Genomic DNA, 20,646 nt, shown 5'->3' with positions numbered 1-20,646 from the left:
AAATGTGACCTTGTAATAATACCTTATTTCTATAAATAATGCTGCATCTTTGTCTTCTTCCAGACTACTTCCAAACCATACATAGATAGCATCTGCTACAGAATGATAACAGCTAAAGCTTACATCATTGAGCAAAGTCCTGTTTGGAAAACACTTCAGAAGATAAAGCTGAGTAGTGATTCAGTTAACCCAAACTAGAATACCAACCTAATGTTCTTCTCAAAGAATTAGACCTGTGAAATTATAATTTTCAAATATCTATATTAAAGAGATTTATATTAATTTAAAATAATAACTTATACAATTAAAAGTGATTTTAGGAGTTTTGCTTTTTTTTTTTTTTTTTTTTTTTAATATACTTTAAGTTCTGGGGCACAGGTGTAGGATGTGCAGGTTTGTTACATAGGTATACACGTGCCATGGTGGTTTGCTGCATCCATCACCCCATCATCTACATTGAGTATTTCTCCTAATGCTATTCCACCCGTATACCCCTACACCCCAACAGGTCCTGTTGCGTGATGTTCCCCTCCCTGTGTCCGTGTGTTCTCATTGCTCAACACCCACTTATGAGTGAGTGGTGTTTGGTTTTCTGTTCTTGTGTCAGTTTGCTGAGAATGATGGCTTCCAGCTTTATCCATATCCCTGAAAAGGACATGAACTTGTCCTTTTTTATGGCTGCATACTATTCCATGGTGTATATGTGCCACATTTTCTTTATCCAGTCTATCATTGATAGGCATTTGGGTTGGTTCCAAGTCTTTGCTATTGTGAAGGGTGCCACAGTAAACATATGTGTGCATGTTTGTCTAATAACAGAATGATTTATAATCCTTTGGGTATATACCCAGCAATAGGATTGCTGGATCAAATGGTATTTCTATGTCTAGATCCTTGAGGAATCAACACACTGTCTTCGTCAATGGTTGAACTAATTTACACTCCCACCAACAGTGTAAAAGCATTCCTATTTTTCCACATCCTCTCCAGGATCTGTTGTCTCCTGATTTTTTAATGATTGCCATTCTTACTGGTGTATCTCAGTGTGGCTTTGATTTGCATTTCTCTAATGACAAGTGATGATGAGCTTTTTTTCATGTTCGTTGGCTGCATAAACGTCTTCTTTTAAGAAGTGTCTGTTCATATCCTTCACCCACTGTTTGATGGGGTTGTTTTTTCTTGTAAATTTGTTTAAGTTCTTTGTAGATTCTGGATATTAGCCCTTTGTCAGATAGGTAGATTGCAAAAAGTTTTTTCCCAATCTGCTGGATGCCTGATGAGTCTGATGATAGTTTATTTTGCTGTGCAGAAGCTCTTTACTATACTTAGACCCCATTTGTCAATTTCGGCTTTGTTGCCATTGCTTTTGGTGTGTTAGTCATGAAGTACTTGCCCATGCCTATGTCCTTATGGTATTGTCTAAGTTTTCTTCTAGGGTTTTTATGGTATTAGGTCTTATGTTTAAATCTTTAATCCATCTGGAGTTAATTTTTGTATAAGATGTAAGGAAGGGATCCAGTTTCAGCTTTCTGCCTATGGCTAGCCAGTTTTCCCAACACCATTTATTAAACAGGGAATCCTTTCCCCATGGCTTGTTTTTGTCAGGTTTATTGAAGATCAGATGATTATAGATGTGTAGCATTATTTCTGAGGCCTTTGTTCTGTTCCGTTGGTCTATATCTCTGTTTTGGTATTAGCATCAAGCTGTTTTGGTGACTGTAGCCTTGTAGTATAGTCTGAAGTCAGGTAGCATGATGCCTTCAGGTTTTTTTGTTTGAGTTTTTTTTTTTTTTTTTTTTTTTTGCTTGGTTAAGTGGGCTCCTTTTTGGTTCCATATGAAGTTTAAGATGGGTTTTTCCAATTCTGTGAAGAAAGTCAATGGTAGCTTGATGGGGATAGCATTGACTCTATAAATTACTTTGGGAAGTATAGATTTGTGTATGTTGAACCAGCCTTGCATCCTGGGGAATGAAGCTGACTTGATTATGATGGATAAGCTTTTTGATATGCTGTTGTATTCAGTCTGCCAGTATTTTATTGAGGATTTTCACATCAATGTTCATCATGAATATTGGCTTGAAATTTTCTTTTTTAGTTGTGTCTCTGCCAGGTTTTGGTATCAGGATGATGGTCTCATAAAATGAGTTAGGGAGGAGTCCCTCTTTTTCTATTGTTTATAATAGTTTCTGAAGGAATGGTACCAACTCCTCTTTGTAACTCTGGTAGAATTTGGCTGTGAACCCATCTGGTCCTGGACTTTTTTTGGTTGGTAGACTGTTAATTGCTGTCTCAATTTCAGACCTTGTTATTGGTCTATTTAGGGATTTGACTTCTTTCTGCTTTAGTCTTAAAAGGGTGTAAGTGTTCAGGAATTTATCCATGTCTTCTAGATTTACTGGTTTATTTGCATAGAGGTGTTTATAGTATTCTCTGATGGTAGTTTGTATTTCTGTGGGATTGGTGATATCTGCTTTATCATTTTTTATTGCATCTATTTGATTCTTGTTTTTTTCTTTATTAGTCCGGCTAGTGGTCTATTTTGTTGATCTTTTCAAAAAACCAGCTCCTGGATGCATTTTTTTTTTTTGAAGGGTTTTTCTTTGTCCCTGTCTCCTTCAGTTCTGCTCTGATCTTAGTTATTTCTTGTCTTCTACTAGCTTTTGAATTTGTTCTTGCTCCTCTAGTTTTTAATTGTGATGTTGGGGCGTTGATTTTAGATCTTTCCTCACTTCTCTTGTGGGCACTTAGTGTTATAAATTTCCATCTACACACTGCTTTAAATGTGTCCAAGAGATTCTGGTTCGTTGTGTCTTCGTTCTCACTGGTTTCAAATAACATCTTTATTTCTGCCTTCATTATTTATCCAGTAGTCATTCAGGAGCAGCTTGTCCAATTTCCATGTAGTTGTGTGGTTTTGAGCGAGTTTCCTAATCCTGAGTTCTAATTTTATTGCACTGTGGCCTGAGAGACTGCTGGTTATGACTTTTGTTCTTTTGCATTTGCTGAGGAATGTTTTCCTTCCAATTATATGGTCAATTTTAGTATAAATGCAATGTGGTACTGAGAATCTATATTCTGTTGATTTGGAGTGGAGAGTTCTGTAGATGTCTATTAGGTTCACTTGGTCCAGAACTGAGTTCGAGTCCTGAATATCTTTGTTAATTTTCTGTCTTGTTAATCTAATATTGGCAGTGGGGTGTTAAAGTCTCCCACTCTTAATGTGTGGGAGTCTAAGTCTCTTTGTGTCATTAAGAACTTGCTTTATAAATCTGGGTGCTCCTGTATTGGCTACATATGTATTTAGGTTAGCTCTTGTTGCATAGATCCCTTTACCATTATATAATGCCCTTGTATCTTTTGATCTTTGTTGGTTTAGTCTGTTTTATCAGAGACTAGGATTGCAACCCCCCATCTTTTTTTTTTTTTCCTCATTTGCTTGTTAAATCTTCCTCTATCCCTTTATTTTGAGCTTACGTGTCTTTGGACATGAGATGGGTCTCCTGAATACAGCACACCAATGGGTCTTGACTATTTATCGAATTTGCCAGTCTAACACTGTTTAGCAAAGGATTGGTACATATATATATATATATAAAATAAAACTAAGGTGTAGCTTCTTACTGAGTTGGACACATCTTTAGTAGGAAATTAAAATAGAGAACTTTCTAATCAGCTTCTTAAAGTCATACATATTTTTTAGGTTTTTCCATAAGGTAGCAAGTATTTCTAAAATTCATCTTTGTAAATGTTTTCCTATTATAACTTCTGCTGGAGAGGTGGTGATGGGACTGTGCTCCCAAAGACTCCACCTGAGCCGGAAAAGAGAGTAAAGCTAAGAAGTCAACTGGACTGAATTCTAAACTTCTTTCCACTCATTTACACTGGTGTGATATCCAGGTTGACACTAAGAGTTCCAAATTGTTACACAGGATATAAATGCAGCAGAAAAGTATCAGTATTTTTATAAGCTTGTTAAAACTGTAGTAATGAATATAGACGATTCAACTACATTTTATGAAGGTATAAAGTTAGTTTGTATTGGATTTTCAAAAGTAGTATTTAGGACATATGTGGGTATTATTTACCATTAGATAACTTTAAAACCAAAAAATACTATTATTCTATAATGTATCATTATAGAAACTGATAAATGAGAAAAACATTTATTTTTTGAGCAGATTTTTACAGAAAAAAATTTTAAATGGTATTAAATCATAATGGAAAATTATATTTTATTACTTTTTAATTAGGAAATGGAACTTTCACTTTATCTCAATATTTTCTTCAGAGGTAGACTTTGTTTTCATTTCAATGAGTTCTTCCACTCGAGCTAGAACACTTTCAATCAAATCAAATGTGAAAAGAGCTGAATGTAGGACCTGCAAAGCCAAGAAAAAGTGTTATTAATGCTGCCTTCAAAAGAAAACATAGAAAATATTACAGCTGGAAGTAGCTTAGGAAAGCTAGGTGCAGTGATTCACACCTGTAATTCCTGTGCTTTGGGAGGCCAAGGTGAGAGGATTACTAGAGGCCAGGAGTTTGAGATCAGCCTGAGCAACGTAGTGAGACCCTATCTCTACTAAAAATTAGCCAGGTGGCCAGGCACGGTGGCTCACGCCCGTCATCGCAGCACTTTGGGAGGCCAAGGTGGACGGATCACAAGGTCAAGAAATCGAGACCATCCTGGCCAACATGGCGAAACCCCGTTTCTACTAAAAATACAAAAATTAGTCAGGTGTGGTCACATGTGTCTGTAGTCCCAGCTACTCAGGAGGCCGAGACACCCAGGAGGCAGAGGCTGCAGTGAGCCGAGACTGCGCCACTGCGCTCCAGCCTGGCAACAGAGCAAGACTTGGCCTCAAAAAAAGAAAAAACCAAACCAAACCAAACCAGGCATGGTGGTGTGCACCTGCAGTCCTGCCTAATTGAGAGTCTGAAGTGGGGGAATCACTTGAGCCCAGGGAATTGAGGCTGCAGTGAGCCACAGTCATGCCACTGCACTCCAGCTTGGGCAAGACAGCAAGATCCTGTCTCTAAAGAATAAAAAGGAAAGAAAAGAAAATTTCAGATCACCTTAAGCTGCATTTCAGGAGGCATATTAGGGATCTCTTCTCCACCTACAGTTATAGAACAAAGATCTTTAGATTTCTGGGCCTCTGTAAGAGGAAAAAAAAAAAAAAATCATGTGTCACACTTATAACAACTCTCAGATTTCAGTAACAAATTATAAGCTATTTTCATCATTCACTAACTTAAAATGTGACAGTTATTTTGTATAAATTATTCAGTCCATTGTTTAACAGTTCACGGTATACTGAGGCTGTAAGCAAATAGAATGAAATATCAAAATTCTGCAACATGTGAATTAATGCCTCTTTAGATAAATAGTATTATTTTCATGTATAGGATTCATGAAACTATGTTCTTCAGTATATAATCAGGATTATACTAACAGAATTATACTAAAAGAATTTCTGGCAATGCCTATAAAAGCACCACCACAGATATATGGAAGAGATCACATGATTATTACGGAATTGTTGACTTAAATAATTCTGGATCTAAGATTCTTTTCATAATTTGTATGGATTTACTTGAGAGTGAGATGGAGAGTGGACCCAGCAATACCAAAGGAATGGTACCCAAACAGAAATAGTTGTAATACAGATTCTTAATCAGAACTTGAAGCTTTAAAGTGGAATATGCTTCAATTTGGTTGGTCATCAATAACCCAATTTTAGGTAAATTAGCTTACAGATTTGCTAAGAATTTTAACTATAAATAAAATGGCTTAGCTTTTATGATCTCCAACCAAATAAAAGATTTTTAAAAAGTTTTAAATTTGGATGACAGTTCCAAAATTAGACTACTTTTTAGACCTAACTGAAAAGAAAATTGTACATTACCAACCTTGGCTATTTTTAATTTCCACTTCATAATGTGCTTTTGACATATTAAGTCCTATATGTAGTGGCTTTAAGAAATTATTTTCAATATTTCCAAGTTCTGTCCATAATCCAGTCTGTTAAGAATAAAAGAATGAGTTATTTAGTTAACACTGGTTGATTGCCTACTACTACTACTAAATGTGTTAAAAGCTGGAAAAACAAAAATGAATGAAACATGGCACATGCTTTTCACAATGGACTTTACTATTAATACATTTATTACCACATTTAGGTTATCTGAATACCAATTAAAAGAAAAACGTACTTGGGGCACTACGCTTATTACTGCACCATTTGGATAGCTCTTGGTTTTTAGATCTGTTAACTTGTTAAGTTTTATTTATGAGAAAATCATTTGAGGATAAATTCACAGTCAGACATCTCTTCCTCTATAAGCCATCCCCACAATGACTCTACCTTATTTATGCCTTCATCCCAGGCATGACCTTTCAATTGACATCCTTGCCATGGATCTAGTTCTAGAGGATGCTTTCCTTTTCCTATACCCAGCTAATTTGAATCTCCTTGGTGATCAATGTAGATGAAGATTTTATCTGTTAAGGACAGCTTAGGGTTATTTTTGTCATGTATGCTAGAGGTTTTTATTCCAAGAGCATTTTCTCTTATAGTACTAAAGGCGAGAAATCATGAAATCTTAACTTTATTTTTAAAAATAGAGAAAAGAAAATCCATTGGTACTAAGTTTCCAGGTGCTCTTTAAAAAGGAAAATATTTTAGGTTAAAAAGGGAAACTTAGGGACCCAAGTATCCTTAACTAGAATAATGAACTACTTGATAACCTATTCTGTAATGGGCTTCTTTTGATCCAAGTAGTATATATTGTGTTACTTTTATCCCTCCAGATACAGTCTACACATATCTATGTTGAATAATTGATGATGATAATGTCTCACACATACCCTTTTCATTTCAGTCGTCTTTTCTTATTTCTCCTATACTAAGTAGGAAAAATAAAATTCTCGGGAGGGTCTAAAACCTTAAAAAATATGCAAACCTTTTTACTTGAACTTATCTTGGGGAAATAAAGATGTATGTTATAATGATTCTATTGCAGATGTTTTTAAAATAAAGATGTATGTTATAATGATTCTACTGCAGATGTTTTTAAAATGTCTAAGTGAAACAGAATTAAAATAATTGACAACAGGAGATTCATAGTAAATTATGACACATTAATGTAATGGAAAAACTATACAGCTATTAAAATACTGTTTTTCAGTACATATTGATGAATGGGGAAAAAAGGTTACAAAACGGTGTGATTCTTTTCGTATGATCTCATTTTTTTTTTTTTTTTTTAAAGAAAAGTACAGATATATTAGCACAGAAGCTAGAAGGGAATATAGTGTATCAACAATGGTGTAATTTTAATTATTATTATTTTTTTCCCTCTTTATCCTGATTTTGAAATAATAGATGTTTTAGCTATATAACTTTAATATGGAAAGTTTTCTTAACCTCTCATGGTAAATTTGGGTTATATGCAGCAGGAATTTCCTTAACCAGTGTAGTCACACAGAATAACAAGCATATTACTCTTTTGTGCACTGATGGCTCTTATTTCTATTTCACCTCTCTCTATCCAGCCTTTTTTTTTTTTAACTGATACATGACATTTTGCCTATTTATGGGGTACATGTATTTGTTACATGCATAAAATGTATAATAATCAAGTCAGAGTTTTTAGGGTATCCATCACCTTGAGTACTCATCATTTCTATGGGTTGGTAACATTTCATATCCTCTCTTCTAGCTACATTGAAATATACAATATATTGCTGCTAATTATAGTTACTCTGTGCTATCAAGCAATACAGCTTGTCTTTTATTTAACTCTATGTTTGTGCCCATTTACCAGCTTCTCTATATTTCCCCCTCCCATGCTCACAGGCCTCCGGTATCAGTCATTCTGTGTTCTGTCTCCATGAGATCAAGTTTGTCAGCTCACACCTGTAAGTGGCAATATGTGATACTGTCTTTCTGGGCCTGGCATATTTCAACATAATGACATATAGGTCCATCCCATCTATTTCGGTGTAAATAACAGGCTTTTATTCCTTTTTTAATATCCAGCCTTTTCTTTACCATTCTCTATTTCCTGCTCCCCAACTTTTTTATTTTTTACTTTTTTATTTTTATTTTTCTCCTGCCCACAGGAGAAAGCGGGAAAGATCTAAAATTGACACCCTAACGTAACAAAAGAACTAGAGAAGCAAGCGCAAACAAATTCAAAAGCTAGCAGAAGACAAGAAATAGTTAACTAAGATCAGAGCAGAACTCAAGGAGATTGAGACACAAAAAAACCCTTCAAAAAAATAAATCAATGAATCCTGGAGCTGCTTTTTGAAAAGATTAACACAATAGACTGCTAGCCAGAGTAATAAAGAAGAAAACAGAGAAGAATCAAATAGACACAATAAAAAATAACAGGGATATCACCACTGATCCCACAGAAACACAAACCACAATCAGAGAATACTATAAACACCTCTACGCAGATAAACTAAAAAAATCTAGAAGAAATGGGTAAATTCCTGGATACATACACCCTCCCAAGACTAAACCAAGAAGTCAAATTCCTGTGACTAATAGCAAGTTCTGAAATTGAGGTAGTAAATAATAGCCTACTAACCAAAAAAAGCCCAGGACCAGACGGATTCACAGCCAAATTCTACCAGAGGTACAAAGAGGAGCTAGTACCATTCCTTGTGAAACAACTCCAAATAATAGAAAAGAGGTACTCCTCCCTAACTCATTTTATGAAGCCAGCATCATCCTGATACCAAAACCTGGCAGAGACACAACTAAAGAAGAAAATTTCAGGCCAATATCCCTAATGAACATCAATGTGAAAATCCTCAATAAAATCCTGGCAAACTGAATCCAGCAGCACATCAAAAAGCTTATCTATCACGATCAAGTTGGCTTCATCCTTGGGATGCAAGGCTGGTTAAACATAAGGAAATCAATAAACATAATCGACCACATAAACAGAACCAATGACAAAAACCACATAATTATCTCAACAGATGCAGAAAAGGCTTTTCATAAAATTCAGCAGTCCTTCATGCTAAAAACTCTCAATAAACTAGTTGTTAATGGTACATGGAACGTATCTCAAAATAATAAGAGCGATTTATGACAAACCTACTGCCAATATCTCACTAAATAGGCAAAAATGAAGCATTCCCTTTGAAAACCAGCACAAGACAATGATGCCCTCCCTCACACTGCTCCTATTCAACATAGTATTGGAAGTTCTGGCCAGGGCAATCAGGCAAGAAAAAGAAATAAAGAGTATTCAAATAGGAAGAGAGGAATTCAAATTGTCTCTATTTGCAGATGACATGACTGTATATTTAGAAAACCCCATCACCTCAGTCCAAAATCTCCTTAAGCCGATAAGCAACTTCAGCAAAGTCTCAGGATACAAAATCAATGGGCAAAAATCACAAGCATTCCTATACACCGATAATAGACAAACAGCCAAATCATGAGTGAACTCCCATTCACAATTGCTACAAAGAGAATGAAATACCTAGGAATACAACTTAAAAGAGACATGAAGGACCTCTTCAAGGAGAACTACAAACCACTACTCAAGGAAGTAAGAGAGGATACAAACAAATGGAAAAAGAGTCCATGCTCATAGATAAGAAGAATTAATATTGTGAAAATGGCCATAGTGCCCAAAGTAATTTATAGATTCAATGCTATCCCTATCAAGCTACCATTTACTTTCTTCACAGAATTAGAAAAAACTACTTTAAGTTTCGTATGAAACCAAAAAAAGAGCCCACGTAGCCACAAAATCCTAAGCAAAAAAGAACAAAGCTGGAAGCATCACACTACCTGACTTCAAACTATACTACAAGGCTACAGTCACCAAAACAGCATGGTACTGGCACCAAAACAGATATATAGACCAATGGAACAGAACAAAGGCCTCAGAAATAATGCCACACATCCACAACCATCTGATCTTTCACAAACCTGACAAAAACAAGCCATGGGGAAAGGATTTCTATTCAATAAATGGTGTTGGGAAAACTGACTAGCCATATGCAGAAAACTGAAACTGGACCCCTTCCTTATACCTCATACAAAAATTAACTCTGATGGATTAAAGACTTAAATGTAAAACCATAAAAACTCTAAAAGAAAACCCAGTCAATGCCATTCAGGACATAGGCATATGCAAAGACGAAAACACCAAAAGCAATGACAACAAAAGCCAAAATTGACAAACGGGATCTAATTAAACTAAAGAGCTTCTGTACAGTAAAAGAAATTATCATCAGAGTGAACAGGCAACCTACAGAATGGGAGAAAATTCTTGCAATCTATCCATCTGACAAAGGGCTAATATCCAGAATCTACAAAGAACTTAAACAAATTTACAGTAAAAAAAAAAACCCCATCAAAAAGTGAGCGAAGGATATGAACAGACACTTCTCAAAAGAAAACATTTATGTGGCCAAAAAACACATGCAAAAAAGCTCATCATCGCTGACCGTTAGAGAAAAGCAAGTCAAGACCACACTGAGATACCACCTCATTTGAGTTAGAATGGTGATCATTAAAAAGTCCGGAAACAACAGATGCTGGAGAGGATGTGGAAAATAGCAACACTTTTACACTGTTGGGAGTATAAATTAGTTCAACCATTGTGAAAAATAGTTTGGTGATTCCTCAAGGATCTAGAACCAGAAAAACCATTTGACCCAGCAATCCCATTACTGGGTATACACCCAAAGGATTATAAATCATTCTTCTATAAAGACACATGTGCATGTGTGTTTACTTCAGCACTATTCACAATAGCAAAGACTTGGAACTAACCCAAATGCCTATCAATAATAGATTGGATAAAGAAAATGTGGCACATATACACTATGGAACAGTATGCAGCCATAAAAAAGGATGAGTTCATGTCTTCTGCAGGGACATGGATGATGCTGGAAATCATCATTCTCAGCAAACTAGCACAGGAACAGAGAACCAAACACCCCATGTTCTCATTCATAAGTGGGAGTTGAACAATTAGAACACACGGACACAGGGAGGGGAACATCACACACCAGGGCCTGTCGGAGGGTAGGGGGCTAGGGGAGGGATAGCATTAGAAGAAATACCTAATGTAGATGATGGGTTGATGGATGCAGCAAACCACCATGGCACATGTATACCTATGTGACAAACATGCACGTTCTGCACATGTACCCCAGAACTTGAAGTATTACAAAAAAAAAAAACAAAACTTACATGATCGCCCAAAATATGGATTATATAGACTCTTATGTATATTTACTACACAAGATAGTTTTTTTCCTAAATGAAAAGCATATAGACACATATATTAAACAATCCAATTTTGAAATCCCCGATATGTGTGGCCTTTGCCATCTCATTGTTTTCCGTGTCCCTGCTTTCATTTTACATAAGTTTTTTTAGAAAAAAGAATGAGTAAATGGATGGAAAAAGATAGGAGTACACAGGATGGAAGGTAAGGGATAACATAATTATGGGATATGTACTAGAATAAATTATAATTCAAAACAACTAATAATTATTTAAAGATACCCCCCAAATAGAGAATATTTGGTATAAAACTAGGTTGGTTTTACCAGTAAAGATGGGAGCTTGTTTGTAGTATAATATTTTAAAAAGTTATGTGAAACCAAAGAGTAGGAGAAGGTGCCTGAAACTTAAGCAAGAAGATACAAGAGGAACCTGCTGTAGGGTGAGGAAGGATGGCTTATGAAAGAATACATCAGGTGACAGTAACCCAAATTAGCAAAAAAAAAAAGCAATGGATTATTCGATTATGAATCACTGTTATCTTTGTATTTGAATATGATTCTGTTCTTATTTAATCTTCCTGTTCACATTTCTGACTGTGTTTCAGCTTTTCATCTGACTAATTACCTTCTTAGCACACTTAAATGCTCAAAAATAGTAGTGGCAGGAGTCCTTTTGAATAAAATGCCCCATATTTCAGCGTCACCAGAGCATCATTTTGTTCTTTAACCAAAGCTTCCAAAAACTCAAACTATAATTCATTTTTGATTAACCACAGTGGTCATATTTGCCTCTCAATTATACACAAGACCTATTGTCACTGTACTTGCAAGAAATGTTTCCAAGATGGACAGGCTCTCAAGCATCTAAAAGAGGTCAGTTTGCCAGCGTGGACTGAGTTTTTGCTAGTTTCCCTGGTATAATTCTTATGGTAACTTATAAAGCAATAATTTGGAATATCTGATCCCTTAGAAAAATTGTTAAAAACCATTAAATAAGAAATGCCTGTCAGCTGGGCACAGTGGCTAACACCTGTGGGAGTTAACACTCTGGGAGGCTGAGGCGGGAGGATCACTTGAGGTCAGAAGTTTGAGACCAGCTGGGCAACAGGATGAAACCCCATCTCTACTAAAAATATAAAAAGTAGCTGATGTGGTAGTGCCTGCTTGTAGTCCCAGCTACTCAGGAGGCTGAGGCAGGAGAATTGCTTGAAGCGGGGAAGTGAACACTGCAGTGAGCTGAGACCGTGCCATTGCACTCCATGCTGGGTGACAGAGTGAGACTCTGTTTTCAAAAAAAAAAAATGCATATGTAATCGCAGCACTTTGGGAGACTGACATGGGAGGATTATTTAAATTGGGGAGTTTGAGGCTGCAGTGAGCCATGACTGTGTCACTGCACCCCAGCTTGGGCGATACAGTGAGACACTCTTTGGGGGGAAAAAAAAAGTCCTATGTGCTGACTGTATCCTTTTTTACACCATACAATGTACATGCCAAACAAAAGTGAGGAATTATCTGTGGATAGTATAGTGGACACTACACAATGGTAAACTGCTCTTAAGTCTTCCCTCTCTAGGCAGAGACCAATCTGCTGCATTTGTATTACTCTATGTTCCATATCTAACATATCTATCAATCCCAATCAACAAGATGCCTTTTCTTTTTGTCAGGCAAGTCAGATAATCTCTCAAGTAGGTATAGCCTTTCTTGATTACTAAAAAAGTAAAAACTCATACCCTACCCTAAGGCTACCTTCCTGAAGTCTCAGGGCCTCAATTGCTTAATTTTATATTATAGCTTTTGTATTTTTATCACAAGTTCCTTCAGGAATCAGAATTTAGTTTGTGATTTAGAAACTTCTGGCCACTGCCTGGGGTCATAGCTGTTTCTACCACTTTCTAGATGTTTGCTCTTGTGCAAGTTAATGATCTTTTTTCCACCTACATTATCTAAGAAAAGTGAAAAATAAGGAGTACTTTTCTTGGCTGGCCATGGTGGCTCATGCCTGGAAGTTACCCCAGCACTTTAAAGTCTGAAGTAGGAGGATCTCTTGAGCCCAGAGGTCAAGGATGCAGTAAGCCATTGACTGTACCACTGTAATCCAGCCTGGGCAAGAGAATGAGACTCTCTCTGAAGAATAAACGATATACAGCACTTGGGAAGAACAATGGTTGTCCCTGGCAGGGGTAAGTGGAGCAATGAGGTCAGAATTAACTGAGAAGGGGCAAGAGGAATGCCTTGTGATGATGGAAATGTTCTATGTTCATATGGGTTTAGATAATATAGATCTATGCATTAGTTAAAATTCAGTGAATATACACTTAAAATCTCAACATTTCATTATGTAAAGTTTACTTCAGAAAAACTACAGACAAATATTTATCAATTCAATGAAATACATGCTGAAATATTTAGGAGAAAGTATGCTGATGTGTGCAGTTTACTTTGAAATACATTTAGAAAAAAAGGCTGATAAGAGTGATGGATAGAGGGTGGAGTAATAGATACATGATGGAGTAAGTACAGTAGAATCATAGACTCTAGGTGGTGGGTAAACCAATGATCACTATAAATTCTTTCAACTTTGCTGTACATTTGAAAATTTTCACAATAAAGTGTTAAAAAAATAGTACCTGATACAGAGTAAGCACTAGTCAATGATGTCAAATTAACTATTTTCAGCTGAAGAGGGATGAACAGGGGGTTCAAATCACTGAATCTACTATGGATCTGTCAGGAAGAAAAGAAACTGCTACTTTTCCCATAAACTTTCATCCCAAATCATGATTTACCTAATTTAAAAAATTTCTTTGGCATCTTTATATAAAAATCAATTACTTTTACTACCATCCTAAAAAAAAAACACCCAATGAACAACACACGATTCAGGTAGTTCTAGCTAATAGAGGTGATACATATAGGGAAAGCAATTATCAGAAAAGGGTAGAAAAGAGAAAAAGCAAATATAATTTTACTGTATGACAAATCTTCCTCAAATAGTTTTCTATATATTGAATAATTCCAATGATGTGTTATTTTTTTTAAAAAAATCTAACTTCCTAAACATTATTTAAAAGGTGCTATTAACAAATTCTGTTTTAGTGCTGAAAATGTTTCAATTTGTTGTGTCTGATGAGGCAATATTGAAATCAGATGATTTTATATAGCTCATGAGCTACAGGTGGAGGAAACTGAACAAGACACTCGTATGTACATTGAGCTCCACAAGGTTAGTTGACTTAGAACCTGTGACTTACCTACCCGACAGTACTACGTGCTTTTGGCAAGAAAGCAGAGGTACAACCGGAAATGGAAAGGGAAAGGAAAATGGATGTGGGGTGGTAAGTGTACCTGGAAATTAACTTCAGGTTTCAGAATAATCGCCAGCAGCTCTTCCCAGCCTTTATAGCTAGGGAAGATTAAATATTGGCTTTAGGTAATGATCAAGAATATCTGAAACATTCCTTATGCCTTTTGAATATACTCACAGTTTCTTTTCAAATACTTCACTTACTTGATTGTCATTTTCATTATCTTTGATAACCAAATACCTCAATAAATTTAATGAAGCCATAATCCTGTTAATTAAAAATATATATTACTTTACAGTATGGTTTTATATAGTCAACAGCAATCTCAATAAGCTAAAACTTTGGGCATATTTTTATAATTAGGTGCCATTAGAAACTATTTCCATTAATATATCTTTTTATATAGTAATTTATCACTCTTATTTTCTATTTAAGTTCAAATCATACAATTGTGAAAATTATTATCCTTGTTTAAAGAAACCCTTGTTATTGTTAGTATTTGAGAGCATGATATCACCTCTTGCTTTCTGAATTTTAATATTTTTACATGATTATAACCATTTCTCAATATCCATTCCAATATACTGAAACTGAAATTATATGTTCTATATGAAAAAAATGACCTGGAAAACAATAAAACAACAAAACCTAAGCACATAAATTATGTACACAGATTTTTAGTTTTAAGCACAAATGCTGTCCTTACAAATTTCTATGGAATGCTGGGTACATAAAAACTATCAAATCATAGTGTTGGTCATTCATCTAGAAAGAGGAGCTTTTAATTTGTTTCTACGCATTAACAAATCACTTAAATAAGAAAAATCTTTATGTAATTTAATGAATTAGCCATGGATCAAAAAATCACAGGAAAATACATTTTATTACTTTAGGTTCCCTAAGCAGGTATTTCACATTTTATTCTGAATTTCCTATGTGGATTTTAGTAATGGTCACCTCACCTATCTGAGTTTTGCAGTAAATCTGTTTCCGCACCCTCTGGGAGAAAGAGTACCAAATCAAGAAGGGAAATCAACTGTGGTCCTGTAAACCATTTTTTGTTATGTGTTCTCTGAAAAGCAAACGAAAAATGAGAAAGGCTTTAAATAACAGCTTGATAATTCATGTGCTTTTCTAATACTATGACACTACAAAATTAAACAATTACACATTTAAAATACATTTCTTTTTTTTTTTTTTGAGATGGTGTTTTGCTCTTGTCGCCCAGGCTGGAGTGCAATGGCGTGATCTTGACTCACTGCAACCTCTGCCTCCTGGGTTCAAGTGATTCTCCTGCCTCAGTAGCTGGGATTACAGGCAAGGCACGCACCACCACGCCCAGCTAATTTTTGTATTCTTAATAGAGACGGGTTTTGCCGTGTAGGCCAGGCTGGTCTCAAACTCCTGACCTCGTGATCCACCTGCCTTGGCCTCCCAAAGTAGTGGGATTACAGGTGAAAGCCACCACGCCCAGCCACATTTTTAAACTCTAATTTCCATACTTTCATTCACTTTCTAGATACAGGAACAAACCCTGCCAGCTTGAGAACACTGGTGCACTGTTTTCCATTTAGAATTACTGAGCACTCACAAATAGAAGAGACTTAAGTTTTCATTCATGTTTCAACAGCATATAACAAAACAAAAAGAAACTATAATATCAGCTCAAAGAGGCCCAGTGTGGTGACTCACACCTATAATCCCAGCATATTAGGAGGCCAAGGTGGATGGGTCACTTGAGATCAGGAATTTGAGACAAGCCTGGGCAACATGGTGAAACCCCATGTCTACAAAAACAAAATTTAGCTGGACGCAGTGGTGGGTGCCTGTAGTCCCAGTTACTTGGGAGGCTGAGGTGGGAGGATTGCTTGAGCCCAGGAGGTGGGAGGCTGCAGTCAGCCAAGACTGTGACACTGCACTCCAACCTGGGTGACAGGAGGAAAACCTTGTCTCAAAAAGAAAAAAGAAAAAGATCAAAGAATATAATTTAGCCGGGCGCGGTGGCTCAAGCCTGTAATCCCAGCACTTTGGGAGGCCGAGGCGGGTGGATCACGAGGTCGAGAGATCGAGACCATCCCGGTCAACATGGTGAAACCCCGTCTCTACTAAAAATACGAAAAATTAGCTGGGCATGGTGGCACGTGCCTGTAATCCCAGCTACTCAGGAGGCTGAGGCAGGAGAATTGCCTGAACCCAGGAGGCGGAGGTTGCAGTGAGCCGAGATCGTGCCATTGCACTCCAGCCTGGGTAACAAGAGTGAAACTCCGTCTCAAAAAAAAAAAAAAAAAAGAATATAATTTAAACTTATAATTAACAAAATTTCCAAATTCAGAGTTTTTAAAACATAGTAGAAATAGGGAAAAAAAAGTCTTATTAGTATTTAAGTAATAGTAATACTAGAGATAGAGCAAAAACTCACATTAACATATTCTACATATGAATAAAATATACACTATGAAATAAAATAATAATTGACACTTTGGCTATGTTCTTACCTTTAATGCCAAGTCAATTTGATTTTTGATATTTTGAATAATAAAAGCCTCCACACCTGAGTGATGACTAGTATTCAATAAGCACCTTGAAAGTAAATTTACAATAGATGTGAAATTATCCTGGACAGCATTAGAATTAAATGGTGATAAAAGTCTTACAAATTCAAAGAGGCCATGTGTTACTTCTAGGAATAAAAACCCCAAAGTAGTGGTAATTAGCAAGGTGATCAACCAATTACAAAGTTACCTGTAATAGTTTCTACTCTCACTAACTGGTAAATTCTTATTTACAACTGGATCTTCCAACAAGCCATTTCTATCAAACCAATGAATATTTTTATACACATAGTTAAAATAATTAAACATGGCAAGAAAGGGCACTAACATAATAGTCTAAAAAAAAAAACCTCAAATTATTTCCTGTGTAGTAGTCTAGTGCTAGTGCTCAACTGCAAAAAAACTAAATATGACTAGCTTAAGAAAAAAAGGGGATTTATTGGTAGATACAGATAGAACAGAATAGGAAAGCTGGTATAATACCTAAGAATTGAGATTTCATAAACTTGCTCTTACTAGCAATAGAAAAGAAGAAAAGATAGGATCAAGAGTGTTGGCTGGGCACTGTGGCTCATGCGTGTCATCTCAACACTTTGGGAGGCTGAGGTGAGTAAACTGCTTGAGCCCAGGAGCGTGAGACCAGCCTGGGCAACATGACACAACCCTGTCTCCACAAAAAAATTAGCTGGGCATGATGGCATGCATCTGGGAAGCTGAGGTGGGAAGATCACCTGAACATGGGAGGTCAAGGGTCAAGGCTGCAGTGAGCCATGATCACACTGCTGCACCCCCCAAAAAAGAAAAGTGCTAATACTGGCCATTCTCAAATGAGACGTTTTAGCAAATCCAGCCTGCTGCCCAATATTATCAATAAAGTTTTATTGGCACACAACCATCCCCAATAGAAAGACAAAGTTGAGCAGCTGCAACAAAGACTGTATAGCCCATAAACCCTATATTTACTATTTGGCTCTTCATAGAGACTTAAAAAGTTTACCAATTTTTTTTTTTTTTTTTTTTTTTTTTTTTGAGACAGAGTTTCGCTCTTGTTACCCAGGCTGGAGTGCAATGGCACGATCTCCGCTCACCGCAACCTCCACTTCCTGGATTCAAGCAATTCTCCTGCCTCAGCCTCCTGAGTAGCTGGGATTACAGGCACGTGCCACCATGCCCAGCTAATTTTTTGTATTTTTAGTAGAGACGGGGTTTCACCATGTTGACCAGGATGGTCTCGATCTCTCGACCTCATGATCCACCCGCCTCAGCCTCCCAAAGTGCTGGGATTACAGACTTGAGCCACCGCGCCCGGCAAAAGTTTACCAATTTTTAACTTAGAGAATTGCTAGAATCTTTTCAACCTCAAAGAGCACTATTAGTAAGCTCTACTATTAACACAGTGCATAGCCTATCAAAGTTGTAATTCCAGAGCCATCAATTTCAACTATGAGTAATGGAGATTAGTGACATATGTAAAGTTCTACTAAACACATTATCATTATCAATCTTAGTTTAATTATTGTTGTCTATTTCAAATTTACAGTATTCCAATTAATTGATCTGAAATATATACTATTATTCATATAAAATATAAACATATATATGGTATATATCTGAAATATTTGATTAACCCTTTCTCTAGCTATCACTAAGAATGTATAATATGGCTTCCAGCCAGAGTTGAATTACATGTAAAATATAGCGACATACTACACCCTAGAATAATTATATAGCATGAATTTGATTTTTAATCTCCTACACACTAAGCAATTAACCATGCTTGATACATACCTAAATAATGTATATTTGCCTTGTGAATCCAACTTGTTAATATATAGCTGAAGCATAGCTAAACTCTTTTTCCTCTAAAATGGAACAAACAATATTATTATGTAAAATGAATAAAGACTGCCCAGACTTCATCAATATCCATTTTATGCATGTAAAAAATCCACACTTGTACCTCCTAAATATATAAACATTTTACAAATTACTGGTACAAGACAAGGAAGCCCTCTCTTACCACTCCTATTCAACACAGTATTGGAAGTTCTGGCCAGGGCAATCTGGCAAGAAAAAGAAATAAAATGTATTCAATTAGGAAAGGAGGAAGTCAAATTGTCTCTATTTGCAGACAACATGACTGTATATTTAGAAGACCCCATCGTCTCAGCCAAAAGTCTCCTTAAGCTGATAAACAACTTCAGCAAAGTCTCAGAATACAAAATCAATGTGCAAAAATCACAAGCATTCCTATACACCAATAACAAACAGAGAGCCAAATCATGAGTGAACTCCCATTCACAATTGCTACAAAGAGAATAAAATACCTAGGAATACAACTAACAAGGGATGTGAGGGACCTCTTCAAAGAGAACTACATACCACTGCTCAAGGAAATAAGAGACGACACAAACAGATGGAAAAACATTCCATGCTCACAGACAGGAAGAATCAGTATCATGAAAATGGCCATAGTACCCAAAGTAATTTACAAATTCAATGCAATCCCCGTCAAGCTACCATTGACTTTCTTCACAGAATTGGGGAAAAAACCACCTTAAACTTCATATGGAACCAAAAGAGAGCCCACATAGCCAAGACAATCCTAAGCAAAAAAAAAAAAAAACAACAACAAAGCTGGAGGCATCATGCTACCTGACTTCAAACTATACTACAAGGCCAGTCATCAAAACAGCATGGTACTGGTACCAAAACAGAGATACAGACCAATGGAACAAAACAGAGGCCTCAGAAACAATGCCACATATCTACAACCATCTGATCTTTCACAAACCTGACAAAAACAAGCCATGGGAAAAGGATTCCCTATTTAATAAATGTTGTTGGGAAAACTGGCTAGCCATAAGCAGAAAGCTGAAACTGGATCCCTTCCTTACACTGCATACAAAAATTAACTCCAGATGGATTAAAGATTTAAACATAAGACCTAACACCATAAAAATCCTAGAAGAAAACCTGGGCAACACCATTCAGGACATAGGAATAGGCAACAACTTCATGACTAAAACGCCAAAAGCAATGGCAACGAAAGCCAAAATAGACAAATGGGATCTAATTAAACTAAAGAGCTTCTGCACAGCAAAAGAAACTATCATTAGAGTGAAATGGCAACCAACATAATGGGGAAAAAATTTTGCAGTCTACCCATCTGACAAAAGGCTAATATCCAGAATCTACAAAGAACTTAAACAAATTTACAAGAAAAAACAACCCACCCCATCAAAAAGTGGGCGAAGGATATGAAGAGAGACTTTCCAAAAGAAGACATTTATGCAGCCAACAAACACATGAAAAAAAGCTGATCATCACTGGTCATTAGAGAAATGCAAATCAAAACCACATTGAGATACCACTTCATGCCAGTTAGAATGGCGATCATTAAAAAATCAGGAGACAACAGATGCTGGAGAGGATGTGGAGAAATAGGAACCCTTTTACATTGTTGGTGGGAGCACATATACAACATGGAATAGTATGCAGCCATAAAAAA

The 20,646-nt window shown here is 36.3% G+C and overlaps 2 protein-coding genes across 5 annotated transcripts in view; one reads left to right on the top strand and one right to left on the bottom strand.

Annotated features, from left to right (window-relative positions):
* Window positions 1-7,289, top strand: part of C11H1orf146 (chromosome 11 C1orf146 homolog) — a 44,933-nt gene extending 37,644 nt beyond the window's left edge. For all 3 annotated transcript variants that reach the window (XM_074381434.1, XM_074381435.1, XM_074381433.1), the window contains one exon: window positions 64-7,289. In XM_074381434.1, the coding sequence (XP_074237535.1) occupies window positions 64-198 (135 nt within the window). In that variant the 3' untranslated portion in view covers window positions 199-7,289. The remainder of the gene's footprint in view (window positions 1-63) is intronic.
* Window positions 4,148-20,646, bottom strand: part of GLMN (glomulin, FKBP associated protein) — a 52,470-nt gene continuing 35,971 nt past the window's right edge. The window contains exons 13-19 of one of the 2 annotated variants that reach the window (XM_003933303.3): window positions 18,924-18,997; window positions 17,079-17,163; window positions 15,546-15,655; window positions 14,787-14,850; window positions 5,911-6,022; window positions 5,074-5,156; window positions 4,148-4,379 (exon numbers count right to left, since the gene is read on the bottom strand). In XM_003933303.3, the coding sequence (XP_003933352.1) occupies window positions 4,263-4,379; window positions 5,074-5,156; window positions 5,911-6,022; window positions 14,787-14,850; window positions 15,546-15,655; window positions 17,079-17,163; window positions 18,924-18,997 (645 nt within the window). In that variant the 3' untranslated portion in view covers window positions 4,148-4,262. The remainder of the gene's footprint in view (window positions 4,380-5,073; window positions 5,157-5,910; window positions 6,023-14,786; window positions 14,851-15,545; window positions 15,656-17,078; window positions 17,164-18,923; window positions 18,998-20,646) is intronic. The other variant, XM_074381432.1, reaches the window with a different exon arrangement.

This window comes from Saimiri boliviensis, chromosome 11 (genome assembly GCF_048565385.1).
Source record: "Saimiri boliviensis isolate mSaiBol1 chromosome 11, mSaiBol1.pri, whole genome shotgun sequence".
NCBI classification, from domain to species: Eukaryota; Metazoa; Chordata; class Mammalia; order Primates; family Cebidae; genus Saimiri; species Saimiri boliviensis.
This window is presented reverse-complemented; position numbering and strand designations above follow the sequence as displayed.